This window comes from Amblyomma mixtum, chromosome 9 (assembly GCF_055824585.1).
Source record: "Amblyomma mixtum isolate Tamu chromosome 9, ASM5582458v1, whole genome shotgun sequence".
Classification (NCBI taxonomy): domain Eukaryota; kingdom Metazoa; phylum Arthropoda; class Arachnida; order Ixodida; family Ixodidae; genus Amblyomma; species Amblyomma mixtum.
Genome location: NC_143020.1, coordinates 100054953 through 100082427, shown reverse-complemented (window position 1 = coordinate 100082427; position 27475 = coordinate 100054953). Strand labels below are relative to the sequence as shown.

The 27475-nt window shown below is 46.1% G+C and overlaps 1 protein-coding gene across 1 annotated transcript in view; it reads right to left on the bottom strand.

Annotated features, from left to right (window-relative positions):
- The window catches only part of LOC149330337 (neuropeptides capa receptor-like), a 267622-nt gene that overhangs the window by 8977 nt on the left and 231170 nt on the right, over positions 1-27475 (bottom strand). Inside the window, exons 3-5 of the mRNA XM_089560920.1 lie at positions 8097-8317; positions 4027-4315; positions 62-193 (exon numbers count right to left, since the gene is read on the bottom strand). Coding sequence (XP_089417046.1) covers positions 62-193; positions 4027-4315; positions 8097-8317 — 642 coding nt within the window. The remainder of the gene's footprint in view (positions 1-61; positions 194-4026; positions 4316-8096; positions 8318-27475) is intronic.

Genomic DNA, 27475 nt, shown 5'->3' with positions numbered 1-27475 from the left:
ATTTTCCAATATTCCAAATGCTTGTCCAAGAATGTAAGACATAAAGCGCCGATTTTCTTACCAGCTGTGTAGTAGAGCACCTCGTTCAGAGTCCTGAGTCCCGTCGTCCACTGGCTGGGGCTGACATATACCACCAGCAGGCGTTGGGTGTGGAATGGCGCCCAACAGACGAAGAAGGCGATCACCACGGCCACTGCGCAGAGGGGTGCCCTTAAGTTCAGCGTGCGTCATGCTTCTGTTGGAGGTGAATGCGCAGCGTCTTATGAAGTCCAAACTCTAATACTGTGTCCGGCTTGCGTACGGCGTACATATCTGAACATAATGTGCAGCGTATATGCGTGGGAAAGCGTGTGAGCGAGTACTTAGGGCCACAAAATGTTATTTATGAATTGAAACTCCAGAAGGGATTTTAGCAGGGTGGGTACATGAATGCAAAAAAAAGGCAAATTACATGTACAATTGTCACAATCTCAGACAAAAAGCTCGGAGATAAAAGTCATAGTAATGAACAACCAAAAAAAAAGGCAAATTACATGTACAATTGTCACAATCTCAGACAAAAAGCTCGGAGATAAAAGTCATAGTAATGAACAACCACTCATCGGCAGTAAACAGAAAATAATACGGATACAGGTGTCAAAAGTGCAGGAAAAGAGCTCAAAGAAAGAACAGTATTACACAGCTGCTCATCTGCTTTAAACAAAGAATATAATACGTAGTGCAACTATTACAACCAGTCAGTAACAAAAAAAAATGAAATAAAGTTTAAATGAATGCGTCAGTTCTTCAACAAAAAAATAATCCAAAGCTGCAATTCTCTGTCAGGTCAGGACGGCTTCTATCATGGGGCTTACAGAGCCGCAAATATTTCCAGTGCTATTCTAGTCGTCCAAAAATATTGTCTATAAGAAAGCTCCACCCACATTCATAACCGCCACACAAAGCTCATCCGCGACAAGGAAACAGTTCGCTCTAGAAGGATATCTTGTTACCTAACAAAACGTTGATCGCCAGAAAAAATTATAGGCTCAAGATTTTGGTGCCTCTGTCTGGATCTTGAGGTTGAAACAGTAAAGTGTCAATTACGTTTGTGAGTAGATTTCTTAGTGGAGTAATACAAACCTGCGCATCATCATCAGCCTGATTACGCCCACTGCAGGGCAAAGTCCTCTCCCATTTCTCTCCTATTAACCCTCTCTTTTGCCAGTTGTGGCCATCGTAACCCCGCAAACTTCTTAATCTGGTTTGTTGCTTTTTTTTGCCAACTATGTTATTGCAAGTTTTTTCCCATTACGGACGTTAGCTACGGGCCCAGCGATTAGCTCAGGGGCGCAAGAATGGCTGAAAATGACAGGACGTGGGTGCAGCCACATTACCATTGGCTGAAATTGGATGCAATTTGCAGCCAATGATGAGATGCATTACAGAGCTCTGTAAACAGAAGGCGGTTAGGCCTGACCAATGGCTGCTGTTGGCTGTCATTGGCTGTCATTGGCTGTGGCATGCAGCAATGGCCAAGTTCGGTCACCAACCACCCAATGGCCGGGTAGGTTGCCACAGATATTTGGAAGCTGCGCGTATATCTGATCGACCACTGACAAAGGACCGAATGGATGCGAAATGGGCAACGGAATGTGGACAGATTATAGAATACGGCCCTAGGCGCATCCTGGCAGCAGTACTTTACCACCTATTGATATTTGATCAGTTTCGTTTAGAGACGGCGTCAATCAGTCGGATATGGCTTCATAAGGGCTGTAAAAGGAAATTTATGTGAAGTCAGATGCGCTTGCACCAAACACAGCAATGAGGGTATATTTCGCACAAAGAACTTCGCAAACCTAAGACGTTCGGGGTCAACTTACTAGCACAAAACAACTTAAATGTATGCACCAAGCAGAGGCGGCGAGCATAGTAAACGGCCGTTATCAGGAAAACTCAGGTGTATGTCACATAATTTGGGACGAAGAACACAGGCAGAGCTCAGCTAATTAACCCAGATTCAACGTGAACTACTTACTACACGATAGTATGGCTGGATTTAGAAAAACGACAAACAAATGAAAGTGATGACTCGAATTCAAGTATTCAAGACATCAAGCCTGAATAAAGCTCTGTGTAAAATCGCCAGTTTATCGTCTGTTCGGAAGTGGAGCAAATATAAAATGCCCATTCCACACTGTTTTGTACCTTCTTACTGCGCCCTAATATGGTAGCAATCGTGCTTTGCTTGCCACCAAACAGTTCCGTTTTTCATTTTAACTGCCAGCCTCGACCAACACCAATAACACTTTTAACTAAATGCATGGCTATCGTAGCATAGCAGCTCCACAGAATGGTCATTGGGCGAAGAACAGGCTTAGGGGAAAAACAGAAAAGGCTTCTGCAAAGCATAACGCAATCCAACGTAAATGACTCGCACACGTGGAAGTCATTGCTCAGCGTGCTCGATCCTTTCGGTTACAAAACCGGGGGAGAATGAATCTACTCTTGTGAGTCGTTCCACTGGTATTGCTAAACCCTCCTGCAACTCTAACACGGAACCCCGTTAGAGGTGCCGTTGCTTTTGTGATGCTCGTTATTTAGTTACCCGATTTTTTTCGTAACAGCGAGGTGTCGAAGCAAAATTGCCTCTCGTTGTTGGCTACTGCGACTGCGCCGATCGTTTCGTTTAGAGCTGTGTTAGCAGAAAAAGACGAGTTTGCTGCATTGTGTAACGACCATCTATATAACCGAAGAAGCCATATATAGAAGAAAGTATTTCTGCGGACTGAAACAATATATGGGCGTTAATTCGTCACCAGAAAGAGCAGGGCGGATCCTTTTTAACGCGAAGATATAAACTTTCGCAATTTCCGGAGCAGGTCTCTGCGGTTTTCCATGTATGAGCATGGTTTTGCAACACAGCATTTGAGATAGCTGACTGATGTGGCGTCCAAGAAGCAACTAGGACAGATATCGCTCGGGATTTTTACTTTCCTTAACCACAGACAAGGAAGGCAGTGTTGTTAGGCGTATCGGTTCCGTAGAAACATGTAAGGTGGGAGAAAGTGCTGTGAAAGGTAAGTCTGCAATTCACCTAATTGTACCCATGCAACACACCCAGTGACCTTCAGGTTTACACAGTTGTTGAAGCCATCTTTTTCATACAGGTGACTTACCCCGGCTACAGCCTCTGCACCAAGACAACTCTTGGTTCAACTAGAAAATCTTAGTGCGCAAATGCATTCCGGTACTTGAATACCAGATTTTCAACAGGGTAACTTTGTGTCCGTTCTGCAGAGCTCGTGACCACGTACGTGGAAGAATAGGTTATTTATATTTATCAAGATTACTGAAGCTAGATTGGAGGAAGAGGAAGATAATTCAATCTTTAATTCCTCTGAATTCTTACCCAAAGTTAAATCATTAGCTTGGCAACCAAAGTTAATCCATTAGCTTGGTACCAATTTACCTTCTTTGGGCTCTCCTCACTGAACCCTGGCCAATCTTCCGTCGTGGGTATCTGCCATGCCACCGTGCCACCAAGGCAACAACAACAACATAAATGTGCCATTAAGCCTGAGGACATCATCATCATCATCATGCAGATGGTGTTCATATAATAGAAAGCACTTGTACGGTCAGTTGGCGCTAAGCTTGTCGTGAAACGGTTCTCACGTGTCCAATGGTTTTCGTCTAAGGCACTGCCGGGCTGGTTTATTCTGGGCCCTTATGCATGCCCGCAAACAAAAATCAAACAAGAGTGAAACGCAGGTGCTGATTAAAAGGGCACCGAGCTGCCTGCCCCGGTAATTTTACTCCTTTCAGTAAGACTGGCGGCAAGCTTTCCTTTCACGATACTCACCCCACCTCATGGATTTCCACCGAACTGAGCTGTGTATGGGCGGAAGGATTTTTCTTTTCATTCAAAACGGTTTGAAGATAGATAACTGAGGAAGATGGTAAACATTCAGCGCTGTGTTCCCCCCTTTGTGACTCTGTCTGTAGCGCTTGTGTTATTCACCATTCAAGACGGTGTCTCACCGAGCATCCTGTGCACGGGTCTCCGCTGATGCCGGGCCTGCTGTCCGGGCCCGGGTTGACTCCTGAGTCGCATGCCAATCTTGAGGTAGAGCACGGCAATCAGGGTCATGGGCAGGCAGAAGAAGGCGAACGTCGAACACTGCAGTAGTGGAAGGCTGACAGCCGTCGTGTCCATGGGAAGGGCGCAGAAGGCAGACTCCGGCACCACTCGGCCCGAGCCCACGGGGAAGTCGACGAAGTTCACCCGAGTGTAGACGGCGAACGGAGTGGCGCTCACCAGGGATACCACCTATGTACGCAAGAGGAAAGAAGGGTGTTGTTTCAACATCGTCGTCGTCATCATCATCAGCATAGAGTTACTCTTCTAATGTCATGGTTTGGGTTATGGGGTTTAGCGTCCCAAAGCGACTCAGGCTGTGAGAGACGCCGTAGTGAAGGGCTCCGGAGATTTTGACTACCTGGGGTACTTTAACGTGCACTGACATCGCACAGAACACGGGCCTCTAGAATTTCGCCTCCATCGAAATTCGACCGCCACGGCCAGAATCGAACCCGCGTCTTTCTGGTCATCTGCCGAGCACCATAACCACTGAGCCATCGCGGCGGACTTCTAATGCCATGAATCATAGCTCTAAGCTGTGAGTTGCACTTGTGTCCCAACATGCCAGTCATTTTTGTACTTCTAAAATGTTTTTCCACGTGCGCTTGACTATCCCAGAACTCTTACATGCAGCGCTGCAAGGGTTTTTGTTTTTCAGCCATATTTAATATCAGCTCGGGCGTCACATTAAAAACAAAAGGATATAGATTTAGTTTGCATTACCAAACGTGTTTGTATAAGTTCGATGTAACGTGGCCAAGAGTTACTTGTACCACCCTTAGCAAATCCTACTGGAAAATACTTTTCCTCGGTGAAAAATCCAATGAAGTTGTGAAACACTGCGCTGAACAGACGCATGAAATGAGATCCTTCATATGCACGTGCACTGAAGTGAGCAATGTGAAGAAAACTGTTCAAGAGAAAGTTTTTTGGAATTTTACGCAAAGCCAAGCATACAGCTTTTCGGAGTGACCAGCGCAATCCGTGCTTTTCTAAGCCTCCTCAGCCGTTACTCTTTTGATTCAAGCTGAAAGCACTGGTAAGTAGAACCGGTGCACAAATCAAAGCGGCGTTCTGAAATTCAGTCAGATATCATCAAGAAGCCCCGGTACATATTCGAAGTAAGCTACCTGGGATCTTACGCAAGAACACGACGTGACGCTGCTCACATCCATGATTCCCGTCTAGCCCATTTTCTCTGAACTGGCTAATGCATTGCATGCGCTTCTGCACAAATACTCACTTACATCTAGAAGACAGCTTGTGCCAAAGCTTCTTAAGTTGCGCGGAGGATGTCTTATGAAGATTCTAGATTTATACAACGCGGAATGGAGATCACAATATCATTGTGATGCCCTTGAAAAGCATTTTTATTTCAAGCATTCTGAGTAAGGCCACCCAGCAAGATTTTCACGTCGGCACGTGGCATTTTATTTTCTTTCGTGCTCGAGTTATTACGAATTCGCCAATGCTAAGGAAATTTTGAGGGCTCGCATATGAGTAGTGCTTTTGAGTTCCCAAGAAAGGCCAGCTGGTATGCAGAAATTGAAAATCTGCGCTTTTCAAGTTGTGTAGAGAGAAAGTACGCGAAACCTCCTGATATTGATTGATGCCGGGTGAAAGAGAAGCCTAGCAGAGGCAAAAGATATGCAAATACTACCAATGAAGAAGAATTGAGCACAGCCCTCTTTAAACTCTCTGTCAAAGACAGGCAGAATCCAAAATTTTGCTACGGTAGCTGTCGAATTCGATGTTTATGCAAAAAAAGCAACGGCAAAAATTCAATCAGAGGTCAAGTGTGGATAGCAACAGCCATAATATGCAAGGATATCTAGTTTGTTGCTTATATTCGTCCACTGTTCGCGAACGTGTCTATTTTTGACCGAACAAAGTCTGCAAAGGTCATCATGGCTACCCAGCAAAAAAGGGTCAGCTGTTAGAGAGCCTCGCGATTGCATATCTCTAAAACATTCCTACTACACTCTGATGCTGTTAGGTTCTCGAAGACACTTTGAGTGATCTATGTGGACCACTCAGACGAGGACAAGTCCCCCCGGACGCAGACAAGCCACTTGTCCAAACGTCGGCAAGCATCCTAAGGTTTTCCCTCCTTTGTTCGTTTTGTGACTATGTGGATAAGGGCATTCAGACAGATAGGTAAAATCCATCATAAAAAAATATTGCGAGAACCACAGGAACATTTGAAACAACCTTTCTTCTTTCAACAGCGCAAGCCACGATGTATGAAGTTGTCTTCAATGCCACATATGGCGTATTTGGCAGTCAGGAATAAAATGACCACTTGTGCCACGACTTTTTTCTTTCGGCGCTACATTCTGTTTCCTATACTGACCGCTTCGTTTCCAAAGTGCTTGCATAGGAGTGGCTGTGTAGGCAGATGTTATTCTTAGGAAGAAGATCGAACTTCTGCCCGGAGCCATCCTTGTTAAGGGTGCTCTCTTCTCGAATCAGCCAGCCTCGTCATCACAGTTAATATGGCTCGCTTCGCGGAATTTGGGAGCGCTCAAAGCGGGAACGTCGCCTTGAGCAACTACCAGTGCTATGCCGACGAAGCTTGAATTTGCAGTTTGTGCAAAGGTTCTCAGAAACGTTCTATTTAACGTACTTGAAAGCTTAATCACTTATAAAACTAATATAGAAGTGGAGAGATCAGTTTAGCAAGTCGACTCCGGTTAACGATAATATATTGGTGAAAGGTTGCCTCCTTTCTAGCCATCATCCTCATTCTATGCAATCCCAATCATTTTTTGCCTTCCCACGGTTTCTCTCATTCTAACCACAAATATCCTTCGTTGCAGTTCGCCGCAAGAAGATAAGGCGGTGCCTATTACCCCAGCTTTCTGTGTTGCAAACAGTCAACGATTCAAACAGAGTCGTTCGTTGTCTGCTGTTCGGTATTTAAAGCATTCTCGACTTTATGCTGCAGGGTCACCTCCATGGCAGCTTTCTACTCGCAGTCACTGAACGGAAAGCGGCCAAACACAACAGAGGGATCACGTGTAAAATTCTGCGCTGAACAAACCCTAAAAGCGAAAACCTTTCTGCCACAGTCTCCAAAGTCCGCGGTCTGCTTCTAAAGCAATTCCCCGGCTCTAATTTGAGTTTTTGAGCAGTATATTTGATGAGTTTTGATGGAATAAACGGCAAATGTGACGAAGGAAATCGAGGAGACGTTTGTTTTAGTTGCAATTCGCCCGACGTTTGTTTATTAAATCTTAGTAGGGGTGGCTTTATGCCCGTTGTTTTAATGCACCCTGGAGTGTTATAGCAGCCGGGTGCCGTAACAAATCAGATGTGAGGAGAAGGGGTGGAGGGGTGCCGAACTGATATGTAGGAACAGAAGCGAAGGATAGGCATGCGTCACTCCCTACAGTACGTCATGCATGTGACCATGTATCACCTGCAGTCGCTCATCCATATACCCACACGTGTCTACCCATAAGGCGGGCGTCCTGTGTGACAGACGCACCGACGACGAGGGGAGAAGGGGTTTGAGGCGGACCGTGAGAAATCCTGACACAGTGAGTGTTCTCATTGTGAACGTACCAATCAGTGATTGGCATCTCGGACAATCACCGTGGCGCGTAGTCAAAACATCCTGCGCGGCGTCATTCCGTTGTAGCCAATCAGCGGGGGTCGTTTCGTGAAGTCATGTGTCACAGCTCTAATGATGACACCGCATAAACGATCAGGCTGTACGAAAGGCCGCCGGCGAATCATTGTTAGGTTGGCTATGATAGTGGTTCTCTCACAGAGCTAGTTAAAAAGAAAATAGAGGAAACGCGAACGGATAGCTGGTCGCTTCTTTGCAACTATTTTAAAGATACTGAAGCGAGTGATCAAAGCGGATGAAGGCTATCATCAGGAGAACAAGCAAGGACGAATGGGGCTGACGATTCATATTTAAGTCATCAGAGTGCACCAAAGAGGGTACTCAGAGGGTACTCACCCAGATGATCGCGATGATGCGTACGGCTCGCGTGAGGCTCGAGGTGGTCTGCAGGAAGAGTGGGTGGTAGATGGCCACGTACCGCTCAGCGGTGAACGCCACGATGGTGAGCACCGAGGCGTAGGAGGTGGCCTCGGCCACCAGCGCCCGGAACCGGCACAGGGCCTCGCCCAGACGCCACGGGTACTGCTGCCAGTACAGCTTCAGGTCGTTGGGAAGTCCTGCACATGAATGGACCGCGACTTATTAGTTTCCAATGTAACTAGCTTCTCTTTCTTTGAACAAAAGTAAAATACAAACAAATCGTGACAGAACGATTAAAGGTCTACGCCATCTGTTGAGAAGAAAGTTGGAAAAGAGTAAGCTTGAGGAGAGGAGAGGAGGGGCGAGTTTTTTTTTATGTGGACGATCGGGAACAGACCAAGAGCCGGAACTTGCTTAGGCCCTTGCACTATAATAGCCTGTACAGTCGGGGACAAAAGTCTCCGGACCACGTGTTTCTCAAACGAAGCTTATAGCTCTACTATCCAAGAGCGGCTGGAGACCGCACTTGTGGAGATGAAAGAACAAAAATTTAACTTTTACCTCCACAAGTGTGGTCTCTAGCCGCCGACTAATAGCAGAGCTATCAGCTTTGTTAGAGGAACACGTGGTCCGGAGACTTTTGTCCCTGACTGTACAACTGCATATAACATATCAGTAGTCCCAAAACAGGTCATATGGCAAACCTCCAAAATGAAAATTAATCGCTGTCCTTCGCCAGTTCTCGGTTCCACCGTAAGCCCGCCGCCTTGAGGAAGTGTATGAGCACAGATAGTGGTACCAGGCTACAAGTGGACATTAGAGAGCGGCATATATATAGGCTCTCTGTGCGAATTTCGAGTAACTGTGCTCCATATTTTTATTTGCTTAGGTGCTTGCATTATAATAGCTTGTACAACTGCGTATAGATTATAGGTAGTCCCAAAATAGGCCATATGGCAGACCTCCAAGTTGAAATTAATCGCTGACCTTTACCAGTTCCAGGCTTCACCGTGAGCACACCGCCTTAAGGAGGTGTACGAGCACAGGTGTCACCAGAGTATAAGTGGACATTAGAGAGCGGTTTATAAATAGGCGCTCTTTGCGAATTTAGTGTAACTGCGGGGCATATTTTTATTTGCTTAGGTCCTTGCGTTATAACAGCTTGTACAACTGCGTATAGATTATAGGTAGTCCCAAAATAGGCCATATGGCAGACCTCCAAGTTGAAATTAATCGCTGACCTTTACCAGTTCCAGGCTTCACCGTGAGCACACCGCCTTAAGGAGGTGTACGAGCACAGATGTCACCAGAGTATAAGTGGACATTAGAGAGCGGTTTATAAATAGGCGCTCTTTGCGAATTTAGTGTAACTGCAGGGCATATTTTTATTTGCTTAGGTCCTTGCGTTATAACAGCTTGTACAACTGCGTATAGATTATAGGTAGTCCCAAAATAGGCCATATGGCAGACCTCCAAGTTGAAATTAATCGCTGACCTTTACCAGTTCCAGGCTTCACCGTGAGCACACCGCCTTAAGGAGGTGTACGAGCACAGATGTCACCAGAGTATAAGTGGACATTAGAGAGCGGTTTATAAATAGGCGCTCTTTGCGAATTTAGTGTAACTGCGGGGCATATTTTTATTTGCTTAGGTCCTTGCGTTATAACAGCTTGTACAACTGCGTATAGATTATAGGTAGTCCCAAAATAGGCCATATGGCAGACCTCCAAGTTGAAATTAATCGCTGACCTTTACCAGTTCCAGGCTTCACCGTGAGCACACCGCCTTAAGGAGGTGTACGAGCTGCAGAGTATAAGTGGACATTAGAGAGCGGTTTATAAATAGGCGCTCTTTGCGAATTTAGTGTAACTGCGGGGCATATTTTTATTTGCTTAGGTCCTTGCGTTATAACAGCTTGTACAACTGCGTATAGATTATAGGTAGTCCCAAAATAGGCCATATGGCAGACCTCCAAGTTGAAATTAATCGCTGACCTTTACCAGTTCCAGGCTTCACCGTGAGCACACCGCCTTAAGGAGGTGTACGAGCACAGATGTCACCAGAGTATAAGTGGACATTAGAGAGCGGTTTATAAATAGGCGCTCTTTGCGAATTTAGTGTAACTGCGGGGCATATTTTTATTTGCTTAGGTCCTTGCGTTATAACAGCTTGTACAACTACGTATAGATTATAGGTAGTCCCAAAATAGGCCATATGGCAAACCTCCAAGTTGAAATTAATCGCTGACCTTTACCAGTTCCAGGCTTCACCGTGAGCACACCGCCTTAAGGAGGTGTACGAGCACAGATGTCACCAGAGTATAAGTGGACATTAGAGAGCGGTTTATTAATAGGCGCTCTTTGCGAATTTAGTGTAACTGCGGGGCATATTTTTATTTGCTTAGGTCCTTGCGTTAAACAGCTTGTACAACTACGTATAGATTATAGGTAGTCCCAAAATAGGCCATATGGCAGACCTCCAAGTTGAAATTAACCGCTGACCTTTACCAGTTGCCGGTTTCGCCGTGAAGTGTATGAGCACAGATAATGTCACCAGAGTATAAGTGGACATTAGACCGCGGTATATATAGGCGTTCTTTGCGAATTTCGTGCAACTGCGCGGCATATTTTTATTTCCTTTATGTAACTATCCTCTATACTAAACCCATGCTTTATGACGCACTCGTTGAGTAAAAAAAAAAGAAATGCAGACATCGTCACCAGCTTCCTTGGCGTAGGATTCAAAACTGCAGGCATTCTGTTCGACGACCACCGAGCACGTTTATTGCTATGCCACCGCAGAGTCATTCAGTTGTTTGTGGGCGCAGGACTAACGCAGAAAGTTTTGTTTGGAAGCCTTTTCGCCGTCTTCCGCTCGCCGGACTCCCATCACCGCTTCGTGACAATACGTTTCCAAAGCTTTGTTTGCATCGTCTTTTTCTCTGTTGCATCTCATCCCTGCTGTCTGTAGCGTATGTTTTCTCTCGTGTAGAGTACCTACACCACGCACACTTATTGGCTGAAATCTATCTAATTAAACTCGACCTTCTCCAAAACAAATGAATTTCAGCCGAAAAACCAGCAGACTGAAAAGAACCGATATGATGAGTCAGTTTTTGCGATATAAAATGATATGGACCTGCGCAATAAACGTGGTTCAACGGAAACTGTAGCTAGGTTTAAAATAATTTTTTAGAATAAAGAATAATAATGACCTCCGTATTAAATGCGGCTCACTGAAAACTCTAAATAGGCTTAAAAACAAGAAAATTTCAGGCCTAAGCGGGCACTTCACTGCTAACCATGAACGATCCTTTTGTATTGTTCTAGGATGTGTTGCACGTGCCTTCAACATCCAAGCTACAAAGCAGAGGATGCTGAAAAAGGCCTGACAATAAAATTCTTCACGCGTGGGCTGCAAAAATGCTAGGAGTGTAAACATGGCCAAGCCTTAAACCAACGCTTACCACCAGGGTTTCAAAATGAGCTCCGAAGTGTAGCACGCGGGCTGTCTTTTGCTATTTTTGTTTCATAATGACTGACATTAGCTTCTAATATTCTTTCTATCTGCACCTGTGTGGCGTATGGACGTGCTAAAACTAGAAGCACACCCTTGTACCCTTCTGCGAGAGTAGTGCCTCGCTACCGCTGCGCTGTTCCTCGTAAACATTCTAAAAATAAACGCACTCTAAAGTTTCTTGAAATAGCGTAAACTTGTAAAACCACGCACATGTCACCAACTAAAGAAAACCGGAAAAAGTTTGGACTTTTTTATACCATTTTTATTACCTTTGTGCTCGTTCATCGCCAGACCTACATTTTGAGTGACTCTGAAAGCGCAGCTCGGCAGCCTGCAAGTCTGAAACGGTGGAAATCAGCGCATGAAGTGTTGTACGCACTGGCAGAGGCCTAATATTAGCAAAGAGTTTCCGCCAACAACACCCAGAGGGCACTACCAGACGCTTCTTTTGTCGGTCGGCGACTTTCTTCACCAAGGTCGTGACGTTAGGCAATTTTCCACTGGCCCATCAGCCGGAAGTATAACACGCGTGGGTAAGCTTCTCTTAAAACCCAGCTTCCTACTCCCGAACTCTCAAAGCTGCAGGAACTCTCGGACGAACGAAGCGACAACAGGAAGCTTGGACGAAAATAGCCTTCCCACAAAGGCGAGCCGAGTTCTAAGCTTCCTTGACAAAGCAGCAAAGTGTGTGACTCTAAAGCGAATTGCGGCAGTGCGTACTGAAAGCGAACAGAGTTAACCGTGCGGGCAAAGGAAAAACCCTATGTCGCTTTCTAAGAGTTCCTATTCAACTGCTCTGGACGACAGATGTCAATTTGCGCGCGAACCACAACAAACCAAGAGCAACGGACACAGATCGTGCCCGACATGAGGTTTTACTGGCTGTTTAAGTCCAAGTACTAGTCAACATATCAAAAGTCACGATAGCAGCGACAATTGGCGCACTCGCGGCATGCAGCTCCCTCTAACGTCAACAGCCCGAAACGAATCGCGAATAGCAAGACCTGTCGTCGTCGCTGCTGAGAGTGGTTTTAGGCCGAAAACTCCGTTTTCCTCATCCCTATTCCCTTCTTCCCCCGGAGGCTTTCTATACGCCACGGAAACATGCAGCCGCAACGCATCTCGACAAATCGAGGCGTGGTTCCAGCCCCTTCTTTTTTAAGAGCTCCGGCGGGAGGTTTCTCGTTATTACGAGCCGGATATTGAGGCTTTCCCTTTTTGGGGAAAGACGCCGTCATGCACGGCTGCTGCTCGGACAAAGCACTTCCTCATTTCCCCGGCAATGTCCTCTGCTTCACTTCCTGAGGCTAAATGGGATAAATATGCGCAGATAATGTAGAAACGCACTCATTCGGAACTAGGTGCATTTCATGTAGTCGTTTTTTAATAAACACGAAAAAAAGCGATTGAAAAAATTATCTTCAAGAGAAGACACCATATTCAATGGTTTATAGAACTCTCTAGGAAATAGTCACTGTGTACTCAGAAAACAAAAAAGCGAAGCAGTGCAAAGCAGTGCGAAGCACGCATTTCCCTCCGCATTGGTCATACCCTTCAAGTAGCCCGCCCATGTACGCGTACAACTGCATTTGCATCCTCATTCTTTCCACGCTCAGCCAAGGACTAGAACAGCCTTCCACACGACATCGCCGCAATCACCTGCCCATCAACATTTGCGAACTGTTTAGCCTTTAACAGCGAATATTATTTGTATCTTACGTTTTTTCTTTGTTTAATCAATCTGATTTTTCAATGTAACCGGCACGTTCTGTAACACCCCCAATCCTGGGGGCCTTTAAGGTAATAAAGTGAAGCGAAGTGAAGTGAAGTGAAAACGTTGGAGGGCTTTCAAAAACCTGTTAATCTATCTGTCGTTGTCGTTATCACCACGAAGCAAATCACTCCTACTTGTCATCGAAATCTATCCAAAATATTCCAGAGGACGCACCAAGCGGCTGTTGAAAGAGAATCGATGATGATGATGATGATGAATTCTTATGGCGCAAGGGAAGCTGGGGTCAAAGGGTGCCATAGCAGCATTCTCCACACTAGGTGGCGTCCCAGATCCCCTTCCTGAACACCAGATATAAGCCCACCAGATATAAGCCCCGATATAAACCCCGATATGGAACCAGATATAAGCCCAGCACCAGACCAGGGGAAAGCTTGTACCCATAGTATCACCAGTGTGTACCAGGCGACCCTGGGGATGAAACCCGCACCTCACGCATGCTAAATGTATGCGCAAACCACTAGGCCACCGCTACGGTATTGAAAGAGAACCGACGCTGCTTGAACCATGTGCCCATCAAGAACCCTGGAATGTATTTCACGCTCCCTAACGACATCTATAAGTTTCACAGTTGAAGATCCCTATCGACTGAAGAGCACGGTGTTCTAGCATTAAGGATAAGGGCAGGAGGGGTGCGGAGGGGTACGCCTTGAAAGACCCATTGGTGTCTCACCAAGAAACCATTTATGTTCTGTACTATTGGTCTTCTGCCCTGGACTGCCCTTCTGGACTAAGGACGGTCACCCGCGCAATTCCGGAAACCCAATGAAGTTTCATTCATTCATTCATTCATTCATTCATTCATTCATTCATTCATTCATTCATTCATTCATTCATTCATTCATTCATTCATTCATTCATTCATCGTAAACATGGCACAGGATGTCAGCACGTGTTTATACATAACTAAATAAGCGATTCAAGTGATCGTACAGTGAAGAGCGAGAAACAGGAGTTATTTAGGCGCTGGGACCTTCGAAGCTGATACAGACGAAGCAGCCAACTGGGAACGACGCTAAAAGTGTTCCATATTGCTACATACTTTTTAAAAAGGCCATTATGCGGGTGTTTTTTTTAAAAAAAGTGAATTTATTAGCCCTCAGGCTGCTTAAACTCTGCGTTTTTTTAAAGACCGTAAAAGATGCATGTGCATTATAATGTACGCTGACCTGTCGAGAATGTGGACGCGAGCCGGGTATTAGAAACAATGCATCAAGGGACGACAGCGATGCGCCGACGTCTACCGACGACGGAGTTTGTTTCTGTTTCTGTTTTCGAGTTTTGGAAAGCCAACATAGTTCCAACAAGCTTGTTAAGCGAAGTGCAGCCTACCCGTTTCACACATTCTCATTACGAAGTGAAAAAGTGATAGTGCAGGTGCGTAATACTAGCAGCTTTGCCAGTACAGCGCTGCACTGGGCTCTTGAAAAAAGGTCTCTAATGGTGAGCCCTGCGAATAACAAGTTCAAGCTGCTTGCACGGGTTGAAGGTCGTATCGAAACTTGAGAGATTTTGCAGAAATTACCAGTCGCTTCATGCATGCAGTGTGCTTCTGCTTGCTTATGCAGCGAAAGAAGAGTTATCAGCAAGGTATTGCAAAGTCCTTGTTAAGTCCTTGTTAAGTTATTGCAAAGTCCTTCTTCTTCTTTACCAGCACAGAAAAGCTCGCGTCTTTTCACTAGAATTCACTCACCTTTTATTTTTTTATTTTTTGAGGAGCTAATCCTCCGCTACGTCGGCACGGGTGCGGATTGCCTTTCCCAGACGGGGGCCATAGCCTCTCCCCATTGCTTTTCCCCAATAAGGGAACTCTCCCTCTCCCCTCTTTTCTTTCCTTAAAAGCAGCAGCATCTCTTCCCTAATCTCTCGCATCTCCCAGGCAGCGGCCATAGCTTCTCGCCATTACTTCTCCCCAATAAGGGAACCCTCGCCTCTTTTCTTCCCTTAAAAGCAGAGGCGTCTCTTCCCTAATCTCTCGCATCGCTCGATCGCACCACCAAAACAGCGCTGGTCAACGCCCTCTTGCGTCTGCACACCCGAACCAGCGCACACGCTCAAGGCACGGACGGACGCACAGCCTTTTTATCCCCAGCGTATTTATACCGCAAAAGACGACGCCGCTGCTGCGGCGCTGTGACTTCAAGGAGGAAGTCAGCTGGATTGATGATGGCAGCAGCTGCCTACGAAGCGTGCGCCTGGTGAGGCCACTGAACCTAGGACAGGATCGTTAACTCCCTTTTTCAAAAAGATTTAATGGAAGGAGACGTGCGGACTTGTGTGTGAGTGCAGAGTATATGTGAAGATGCATCCCTCTTCTTCACCGCCCACATGCACACACTAAGACAAGTGAACGCGCTGTCAAATGGCAACTTGCTTGGCCATAGACGCCCAAGCTTTCAATAAGATTTGAATCAAGTTATTCAAAGCATCGCGTCTTCAGGAAAAAAAAAGGAAAGAGTTGACCTCTAAACGATCTCTTACTGCGATCCTTCCGCCCAACCCTTTTTCTTAGTACAACGGCACTAAAAGCGGAAGATTGTTGAGGCACTTAAACGTTTGTGGTTATACGCATGCAGCTCCTGTTGCGGGTTTATTTTTAACATCTGTACGCAAGTGGAGTCAGTGAGTGTTATTACATGTTTCGTCATCGTTATCTGCAGCAGCTACTCTGCATATGAGCATACTTCTGTGGTCTCCATTAAAAAATGTCTCGTTTTCCTTGGAACCAAACGACATTCTCGGAAAAAGTTTTAAAAGTCATAAGAATATCTCAGCCATTTACATAGGCGAGTGGAAGGGTTTCCGGGACAAAGAGGAAATGAAGATAGAGTCATGCACCTCTGTCTATCACCTCAGTATCGTTGTCGCCTAAAAAATGAGAGAGTCGGAATAAAAAATGCAGGAACAGTCGCACTGCATCAAAGTGCCTTCCATGCTTTTCAGTTTGTTGATCACTGAGAACAAGCGCCCAAATGCCTATTGTCAGGATTCGGTAGTTCCTTTTTTTTACTTCTTTTAAGTACAAAAGGAGGGTTGAAAGTCAGTTTTAGTACCTTCAGGGAAGTGAGCAGTTTCGGTATGGAGAGACCAAAAATAAGGAAAAAAAGGATGAAAGTAAAGCGTCAGACAAGGCGCCGAAGGCGCAGGAAATGCACCCTAAATAGACCTGCAAGCTCGCCACTTCCATAAATGAATGAATCAATGAATCAATGAATCAATGAATGAATGAATGAATCAATGAATCAATGAATCAATGAATCAATGAATCAATGAATCAATCAATCAATCAATCAGACAGCCAGCCAGCCTGTCTGTCTGTTTCTGTCTGTGTCTGTCTGTGTCTGTCTGTGTCTGTCTGTGTCTGTCTGTGTCTGTCTTTGTCTGTCTTTGTCTGTCTTTGTCTGTCTGTCTGTCTTTGTATGTCTCTGTCTTTGTCTCTGTCTGTCTCTGTCTGTCTGGGCGCGGGCGTGTGTGTGCGTTCTTGCGTGAGTGCTTAGGTGCCTTTTGGGATTTTTAACCTGCGATATTATTGTCGATTGCTACCAATTCCTAACAGCTCGTAGTTCATGCTACCGCCACCACAGTTACTGTAGATTCTGGCATAGGCATGACCTCCAACCTTCTATGACGCTGAACTCTTCCCGGAAGTGGAATGGGCAACGAACTGCGGGTAGTACCACCCTACGAGGAGCATAGCGTAACGTCATCCAAAGTACCAAAAATAAATTTATTCGCACTTTCTCTCTTTTCAAAACTGACGCGTGCATGAATTTTTTTTAATATGCTGGTATCTCCCGCTCTATAATTAAAACAACTCATCTCACACATTCGAAAAGGACTTACTTCAAGCCTGCCTTCCTGCCTTCTTCTCTGACTGCGCGTAATAAATGCCTTGCTTCCCACTCATATTTCACGCTTTAAAGTCGGGAGTAGCACGTCATTATTCACTCAACTCTCCGCCAACTTCCTTGCATTCGCGCATAATTCAACGCTCCTGCTCGAAGTAAACTTTCAAGAAACTCAACGGACTGGAAATCGGCCGCAACTTGCACGAGGAGAGCGATTTAACGCCACCAACGAAAAAAAGAACAAAAAAAAGCGATGCCATTCCGCCCCAAATTATTTTAACACCCTTCGTAGCATGGTCGCTGCATTTTATGCCTGATTTCCAGGATTACCCTAGAATCCATAAATAATAAACTCAGCTCCCGACAGGATAAAGACGATGGGAGCCTGAAGCGGGTCGCCGACATCGAGCTGTCAGCGGGCTTTGAATCAGCCGCGGCTGATATTGAATTTTGCTTCAGAAGCTCAGACAACACTCGCCAGCTCTGGCTTCGATTCTTACAACACATCCCCTCGCGAACTTCTCGGCTCCTAATGTTGCCATCCTGCGTACGCTCTCCCCACTTGGATCGTCAAAGTCCCTCATTTAAGGCCTCATTTAAGGAGGTTTAACTCGTTTACGCATGAATGGTGATAGAAACGGATGCGATGAGTGCTACTCTGAAGATGCACATTGTATGGGTATTCAAGGTCGACGGCCCAACGGTACAAATAGCGTGTGAATACGCCCCCATTCCTCTTGAGACCTCTTTGTGTTGTGGAAGTTTCCATGTGAAAAATGATTGCCGAGTTTCATTTCATTCTCAATTGTTGTTCTTTCTGAGTTTTCTTGTCTACAACGCTCTGTACATGGTCGAAAATTTCTTCACTGCCGACGCCCGATAAAAACAGGCTTAATTTAGCGTAACTTAGTCCTAACTAGCTCTTTCGTTAGTTACTCCAGGATCTATTGATGATAACGTGTTTGTTTCGCGCGAGTAAATATACTTAGGCTTGGTTGCCGCATTAAATGACAAAAACAGGCAGCGATCAGTTCTTCGACATGTGTTTTAAGTATGATTTATTTCATTCTTGCCGCATGCACCTTACTTTTTGCGGATTCGATCTCTTCTTCCGCGTAAGAAAATCTAGCACTTCTTAGAATTCGTTCAGGAGTCGGGGCTTGAAACGAATGCAAGACAGATCTTAATCGAAAAACAACAGAAAAATTTCTGCCGTCATAAACAGGTTTTTTGTCATTTTTAACCGAAAACATGTAGTAACAACACAAATTTTTGGAGTAAAAACATAACTGTGTAGTTTCTACAAAACAAACAGCCCTCCAGAACTACAGAATACAGGAATGTACTACAGAAAAAAAGCTATTGCACTACAGAAGGGCACGGCAAACAACCCAAAAATCTATGGTTATGACAAAACTATAAAATATTTCATCGTATTTTTGACACGATTCTGCCGTGTTTTTATCGATCGCACCTGCAGAAAAAAAAAAAAAAAAAACACTTCCAGCGGTCCCTTATTAAAGCCGTGAAATAGTGCAAAGCGTCAGAATGTCACGTCCAGCTGAGCACGCTTTTTAATGGTGTCTGCCGGGAACCAGAAAAAGGAAAAAGAAGTAAAAAAAAAAACATCACACGCAGGATTACGCAACCGCCTTCGTTCGACTTTCAAACAGCATGCCTGCAGGCGGAAAGCACTGAGCTCCCTTTGCCCCAAATTCAACGCTTTCCAAATGGTCCTCACAATAGGCGGCACCTCCTGGCAGTGAAGCTTTCTTACGACCACAATTCCAAGAGGTCTTTCTCTGGTTTGGCCGGTCGGAAGGCTGTAGCTGGCAGCATACTTAAGCCCCCCTTGAATTCTGTGCTGCCCGGCTAAACTGTGTATACTATATGTAGCCTTTGTCGAAAATGTGCTACCTGCCACCAGGTTGACGTCTGAGCCACGCTGTGACACTAGTTTTGCATCGCAAGCGTTCCGAATGTGGAAGTTCCAAAAAAGGAACTGTAGTTCTCACCACTCCGACGCTTAGGATTTTCAGGGTTGCTAAAGAACACCCCAACCCGACGCTGGTCCTGTCCTGTGTGTTCTACTTTTGTCCCCGTTCGTCGCGCCGTTTTCATTACATCTTCAGCATGAATCAACTAGACCAAGCAAAAGTTTGGAACAGTAGGGTAGGAAGCGAACCCTACGGCCTGAAGACTTTTGGGTGAGGCCGTACCTCCGCTTCTTTCTTTCGTCTTTGTGATTTGCTTCCCTCACGGGATGGTTCAGGTGTTCCTTCACAAATCGGCGCTAACCTTGGGTTTAACTTCTTTATTCATGAGCACCTCTGCTACTGCCGAATAGGTAATAACCTGCCACACGAGTCAGAACTGTGACGCCAGTAATGTCACAGCAGTGATACAAGTGATGAATATAGGAGCTCACGATGATATTGCGAGGAAGTCCTGAGAAACGCGATTGAATGCGCACTCCTTGCTTACTCTCTTTTTACTGCCGTACAGGCGTATCCCTGTTTAGAGTGCAGCTCTCCAGTTTTCTTTAATCTTGGCCTGTTTTATTAGAAAAGAGCGAAGTTGCTTCAAAGCAGCAACAAACACCGCAAACCTTCCTGATCCGACTGGAAAGAGTCTAGACACGAAGTACTGTGCTTCTATTCAAAGGAACTTTATTACAGCTTCATAATTCTATTCTGGTCCAGCTATTCAACACTAGTGCTAAACGTTACGCAATTTTCTAAAGTTCAGTACTGTTACAACCGAACACTGCGTTATGGCAATTGTGGGCCTTCCTAGGGCATGTGCAGACAAAGCGGAAACAGTGTTGCCAGCCCCTTCCGTTTGCTCAATGCTTGCGAAATCTGTCACGCGGACAATTAAATATCAAGACGCTGAACTGCCATGTACTAAGGGCTCCTTCAGCCTCCTACTCACTGAGCAAATAAAGGACTACTCAACGGAGATGCTGTGACGGGCTCACTTTTGTCAAGGCTCCGAAACGCATGCATGTCTAAGACGACTGCACCGTGTCCAGTGAGAAGTGGCGTTGCTATTCAAAGACACTTCGTCTTGCAGTTTGCTCGTATCTGACGATAGAGGGAGCTGCTATCTTATCTTTTTGTTGTTGTTGTGTCTATGTCTGACAGACGGAGAACAATATCACCCACTCCTTTTCTGGACGCCGTCTCCGGTTGCGCAACGTCGGGATTTATTACAGCCGCAAGGCGGCGCTGGTATCGCATGCGATGTTTCCATCCCATTTCACCGCTTATAAGACAGCGAATGACTCGCTGTCTTCTCATCCGGCTGGCAATGGCGGAAAAGTTCGGCGACAGTGCTCGGGGGATGCCTTTGTTGAGCCTTCCAGTCAGTGAGGTCTTCGTACGTCTCGAGACCGTTTCGCAATCTCCGAGCCCTACGGTCATGCTCCCATAATGACAGTCGCTAGGGAAGAAATGCCTTTATGGAGCTTTGCGACTGGTTGACCATTGCCTCGCGTCTCTGGGGCTGTGGTGAGCATTAGAGCGTTCAGTGCTTTAGGGTGGACGGCAGTTATATGCGTCTCTCGAGCGAAATTAAAGTAATTACGTTTTGATGTAGCGAGCAGTTTAACGACGGGTATGATATGAAGCACCAGCCCGGAACGTTGCTTTTTATGCGTACTTCCTTAACGGCATCAATTTCTTTGAAGAAACTCCCTTTTCAAAGTATCGTACTCATGGTGGGTTTTCATTTACGCAAGAACTTTTATGAAAAATTATGCAATCTGGTATTTCTATAGGCAATTAAAAAATAAAGCTTTAAATTACGCTGTCTTGCACAGCGCTGTGAACAAGAGCAAAATAAAGCTCATAAAAAAAGACAGGAACTATAATTAGCTGCATACAGGTTTAAAAACCCAACTGTCTGCAACCGGAAGTAAAAAAAAAAAGGAGGATATATTTCAGAAGTCATTTTTGGCGCTGTCTGACGTCAGAGAGTTTCGCGCCGTCGTCGACGTCCGCAGCGCCACCTGCGTCGGTTGGTCCGGCTGCCGGATTTTTCCTTCGCTGTCACATTACAGCTAACATCAAGCATCCGCGTTACACAATTTCAACCTTCCTGCGATTTTTGTTCTGTTGATTAGCAGTGGTTTGTAGCGGTTTTTCAGTGCTTTAAGACATGTTCTTTAGCTCTTACTAACCCCCCCCCCCCCTACCGTCCCAATTATCCTCCATTGAACTTGAGAGCCTCTGCACATTTACAAATGCTATACATTCCACCACACTGAGGAGCTGGTACTGTGTGGTATCTAGGACTTGATCACCAAAACCTGCACCAGGGTCTTGAGGGATGCCGTAGTGGAGGGCTCCGGATGAACTTTCACCAAATGCAGTTCTTTAATGGGCGTTCACATCGCATAGCACTCGGATTGACACGACGCAGGTGGAGAGAGTCTAATCCCCCAAAACACCACCTTGGAGGCGCAAGCTTCACAGACGCCGACGTCTCCGCTGGACAGTTTTCGGCTTTATAGCCCTCCCAATGCTATCGTACGTTAAAAATCAAGAGTACATAACCGATGATCTTGACTACCGTTAATAGCACGAAGACAGCAATAGAACTTTCAACAAATTCGTAGCGTCAGGTGCACCACTGATGAACTGCTGGCCAGTTTAATGAATACAGCCGGCTTTATCTGCAGCCTCTTTTTTATTCCAACACTGGATGTCAATGGCAATGAGCGGGAGGTCGAGATTTCTGCGTCCAGCGATGGCCCTTTCCTGCATCCCGACTGCTCTGCCGTTCCGCTCCGTTCTGCCTACGAGCTACCCAATCACGACGACTGCCTGAGTCGCTGCATGAATTACCGCGTGAACGACTATAAACCTGAGTCCGGCAGAAGTTATTCAAATGTATGAAACGGGAAGCGTCAGCATTTTCTAGCTTTCTCCAACGGTATGTAAGATGTCTGAATAAGAGATGCCGACAGAATGCAGTGACAGCATATATAGACGAGCAATTCTGTTGAAATATTCAGTTTTCAGTATGAGTACTAGCATATGTGAAAAAGGGCAGTCTTCTCTTTTTTTTTTCTTTTAGAAATTTTGTTCTAAGGCTGAGGTGTTCTTTTTTAACTGTTGTCTAAAGCGATGTGGCAAAAACAAGAGCTTAATTCTGACGCAACATGGTTCCGTTTGTTGGAAAAATTTCTCTACATTGTCTTTATGCGGTTCAGTTAGCTTCTCTTCGAATCGAGTAAGGCCTCTGCTGTATTCAAGTGAGCACTTTTCAAGCGTTTTGTGAGTTATGCGCATTTATCTTTATTATATTGTCACGTTGTAGTGACGGTAGTCCAGCGGTCAGGAAGACACCAGAAATACTTGCAAACGAAGCTCTTTATTTGGGCTGACTTGCGCCCGCAAAAGAACTGACTCACTCGGTGGCGGCGTAAGCAACAAGCGTGCTCGTCAATCGTCGAACTACGAATGCCCGCTGTTCGCGGCATCGTTCAATTTAAAGCCGGCAAGGAAACTTCGAAATAACAGGTCGAGATAATCTAGAGTAATCTAGAAACAAGTAGATGCAGCTGTTCATGGCTGTGAACAATCGAGATTAGTCCGGTCGCTTCTCGCGTCACGAACAAAAGTGATAACAACCCTTTCCTGCAGCCTTGAGCGTGAACGAACAAACACTACAATGATACGTGGCATTACCCCCCTTCCGAAGAAGCATCGTCTCGATGCTTTAAAATGAAAATAAACATGGAGAATGCTTCGAGAACTTAGAGTCCTTTAGCGTTCCTAATAAGGTGTAAGGGCAGCGGTAAAAGCTTCAAGTCTGGCCGTGTCGTCGGTGTTGTCGTAGTTTTTGTCGTCGTATTTGTCGTCGTAGTAGCCTTCGTAGTAGTCGTCGTCGTCTTAGGGATCGTCGTCGTCGTAGGGGTCGTCGTCGTCGTCGTACGGGTCGTCGTCGTCGTCGTACGGGTCGTCGTCGTCGTCGTACGGGTCGTCGTCGTCGTAGGGGTCGTCGTCGTCGTAGGGGTCGTCGTCGTCGTAGGGGTCGTCGTTGTCGCAGGGGTCGTCGTTGTCGTAGGGGTCGTCGTCGTCGTAGTGGGCATGGTCTTCTGTTCTCGTCGATGGAGGATCTTAGTTCTAACGCTCAGAAGCAACCTCACCTCCAGAGGCTGCTCATTCAGTTTAACCTTCGGAGGCTGGGGGAGCGTCCACGCACAGCGTAGCCTCGGCTCGGAGATACGAAGCGCGGAGACGAAGGCGACGGGGAACGTGATAGGTGGCTGGGTGGTGAGCATTCTTCCCGACGCAAAAATTCCTCAATTTCGGCTGGTCGCTGGCCGGGTCGGGGTCGTGGAGCGTCGTAAGAGAACCCTCGGATGCCCAGTCTTCTGTATGGGCAGTGCCGGAGGACGTGACCGGCTTCGCCACAGTGGAAGCATAGTGGGCGGCGCTGGTCGGGAGTTCTCCACTCGTCGCATTTCCTCGGCTGCGCGCGTCGCTCGTAGGACGGGCGGGTTGGGGCGAGTGGGCGGCGGTCCAACGCAGCTGGCTGAGGGCGATAGGGGCTTGGGTCCCGTCGTCGAGGTGCAGGACGGCGCACAGCTGCGGCGTAAGTCATGGCTGGGGGCTGCAGAGGCTGCGTGGGTGTCGGTGTCACACCCAGGGCCTGTTGAACTTCGTCCCGGATTACGTCAGTAAGTGGTGAAACCTGCGGCTGCGTTCCATTTGGCAGCAATCGTCGGAGCTCTTCTCGTACTACTTGGCGTATAACCTCCCGCAGGTTATCGTTGTTAGCGGCGTCCAGGCAGTTTGCTGAAAAAACGCGCTGCTGGCGCTCATATTGGCGGGCTCGGGCGTCAAGTGTTTTTTCCATCGTGGAGGCCTCTTCTATGAATTCCGCCACGGTTTTCGGTGGGTTCCGTACGAGGCCGGCAAAGAGTTGTTCTTTAACTCCTCGCATAAGCAGCTTGACCTTTTCTTCTTCCTTCATGTTCGAGTCGGCACGCCGGAAGAGACGCTTCATCTCCTCAGTGTACACTGCAACGGTCTCGTTTGGGTGTTGTATGCGAGACTGTAGCAGCTGCTGGGCTCTCTCCTTTCTCACGACGTTTGTGAAAGTCTTGAGAAGCTGCTCTTTGAAGGTTGCCCAATTCGCGAGGCTGGCTTCCTCATTCTCAAACCAGACTCTTGCTGGTCCCTCCAGGGCAAAGAAGACGTACCTAAATTTCATGGCATCGTCCCAGTTGTTAAAGACAGCCACTCGGTCGAACTGCTCCAGCCATTCTTCGGGGTCGGCGCCAGGCGAAGCGTCGAAGGTTGGTGGCACCCGGGGCTGCTGCAGAATGATTGGAGTCGTCGTCTGGGGCAAGCTCATGGTGGACGTTGCTGCTGGCTTTCGCTTCCGGGTAGGGTCCGGCAGATTCCCGAACTCTGGTGCGTCCCCTTGCAGGCGTCAGCTAGCGCGGTGGACTGGACTCAGGTCCTGCGGTTGATGACTCAGAGGGCTGGCGGCACGGCTTGTAGGGGGTGTCCGGAACATGAAAGGCTACCCCGCACCTCCACCAGATGTCACGTTGTAGTGACGGTAGTCCAGCGGTCAGGAAGACACCAGAAATACTTGCAAACGAAGCTCTTTATTTGGGCTGACTTGCGCCCGCAAAAGAACTGACTCACTCGGTGGCGGCGTAAGCAACAAGCGTGCTCGTCAATCGTCGAACTACGAATGCCCGCTGTTCGCGGCATCGTTCAATTTAAAGCCGGCAAGGAAACTTCGAAATAACAGGTCGAGATAATCTAGAGTAATCTAGAAACAAGTAGATGCAGCTGTTCATGGCTGTGAACAATCGAGATTAGTCCGGTCGCTTCTCGCGTCACGAACAAAAGTGATAACAACCCTTTCCTGCAGCCTTGAGCGTGAACGAACAAACACTACAATGATACGTGGCAATATCTTTGTCAACACCTCAACCTCACCTGATGAAAATTATCCCGGGGCCTCCATTGGGAAATTAATTATGCAGTGAAGAAAAGAAGCTGTCGACAGACCGACTGAGCGACAAATGAAATTCAGCGGAAATATCATTTCGAATATTGCCAGAAGCAGGGAACAAAACCGGAAGGCGACAGCGCAGGTTATTTTAGACCGGCGTTCGGTTTCGTAACCAGTGACGATGGTAGTTTTAAATGTCAAACATTCGGACGACCGTGTCAAGGTCCATGAGAAAAACAACAAAAGGATTAAATTGAATCTGATAACAGGTAGATGTGCGACAGTCATGCGTCGTTATTAAAGTACGTTCAGGTGGAGCAGAAAGATGAAAACACAACCAGAATTGTATTAAAACTTACTGTTCTCATTACTTTTTTTTTTAAGCTTCACCGAAATGGAGGAAATCCGGGCTTTAACGAAGTCATGCTGAGCGGTGAGGATTATTCCAGCAGGCAAAAGAATACGCGCCTGCCCTATTGTCCACCTGTGCTTCCTGGTACCGTGTCAGTTGAGACCGAAAGCGTCTTGGTGTGTTTTTCTTCAATATTACACCGCTCGCACTGCCTTGAGATCCGCCTTTCCATTGTTATTCTAAGACGACACGACGCAACGAAGTGAGTAGGCGTCCGGTTCGTTGAAATTCTTATCAGTGCTGAGCACATTCCCGAAGAAAGCAAGCGGCACGAACAATATATGCACCCGTACAAAAACGTTATCAGCTTTTGACAGCAATGTGATGTTTTTGCTTTAGAATAATGAATGTTAAACTCCTTAGAAAACGCAATTTAAAGGCGCCATGAAACTTTCCACTCTTCGCAGGCACGTGCGCCAGGAAGAGGAAAGAGGGTGACAAAGATATTTCATTAGAGTTGTCATGCGATACCTTCGCCATTGTCTGGTGCCGCGAAATTCGCTGATTGCTCGAAATAGGTCACGTGACTTTGCTTCGTCATCACAGCCTGCCAATCGGGCAGGTGGCAATTAAATTAATAATTGGTCGAGAGAGTTGACGTGACCTTGTGAAATCATCACAATCTGTCCAATCGGTTCTGAGCAACCTAGTTTGCAGACAGCAACCTAAATACCTTGATAAAGAACCGAAATAGAAAATCGGAAAACAATATTATATATGCAAATGTCGGCACCGTCACAGCTAAGCGGATACTTGCTTAAGGCTAGTAGTCCAATTATGACAGTTGCCTTACTTTAAATACCTTACAGGGATTTAGAGTTGTGGTGGCGGCATAAGAGCATAAATGCACTGAGAAGCAAACCATGCAGCCTATTACTTTAAGCGAGAACGGTACGTACAACTTTGAGCATGTGTAAGCATAAGGGGTTGGCTATTATTAGATAGTAGATGTTGTTTTGATATTAGTGAAAATCAGATGATATTAGAGTTTATCGTTTGGATATTTGCTGTATAATAATGTGTGCTGTATTAGACTACAGACAGGTATACGTCGTTGGCTGGAGCCGGGATCCAGTGGAAGCGATATGATGTCATAACTATGGCATTATATAGTGAAACATCAGCCTAGCGGGTATTCTGATATGCCTATGCATTTTTCCTGTCTTAGTTGTATCTAGACTGAATTGACGACATAAAGCCCTTCCAACAAAAAAAAAACAACACTCGCTCTATGTTACTACTTTGCACTGAGTTATGAGAATTTCCTATTCCAGACGTATGTAAAGTAAACCGAGTTTCTGAATTCGCTGTAGTACTGTACTGACAAAAGTATTTAATACGCTGCTTGTTTCCATTGTGCAAATTATTGCGAAAAGAAAAAAAATCTGTCCGGCTCGTTGCACTTTTCAGTGAAAAAAGGTGACAAAAACAGAAGGGAGTTGCAGCAGAAACTCACAATACCACTAATTACAGCCAGAGATTATGCACACAAAACAGCGCCACTCGTCTAAATGTAAATGAAAGAATACAGAGGTAGTAGCCGCTGCACAGTAAAATGATTTTGTTATCACCATTACGAAGTCCTCAGAAAAAAAGTACAAATAGCCCATAGAACGATAGAATATAATGAACTTTTAGATGCGAAACCTGAGGAGCGTAGGCTTTTTACCATTCTACCTGAGAAAATGATGCAAGAGGCTGCTTGTGTCACCAGGGCCTCATTTTCAAAACTCTTGCACAAGGTCTAAGCATATAGATGTGGGAACCTATGTAGAGCAGCTACCAAAACATCGAGGTC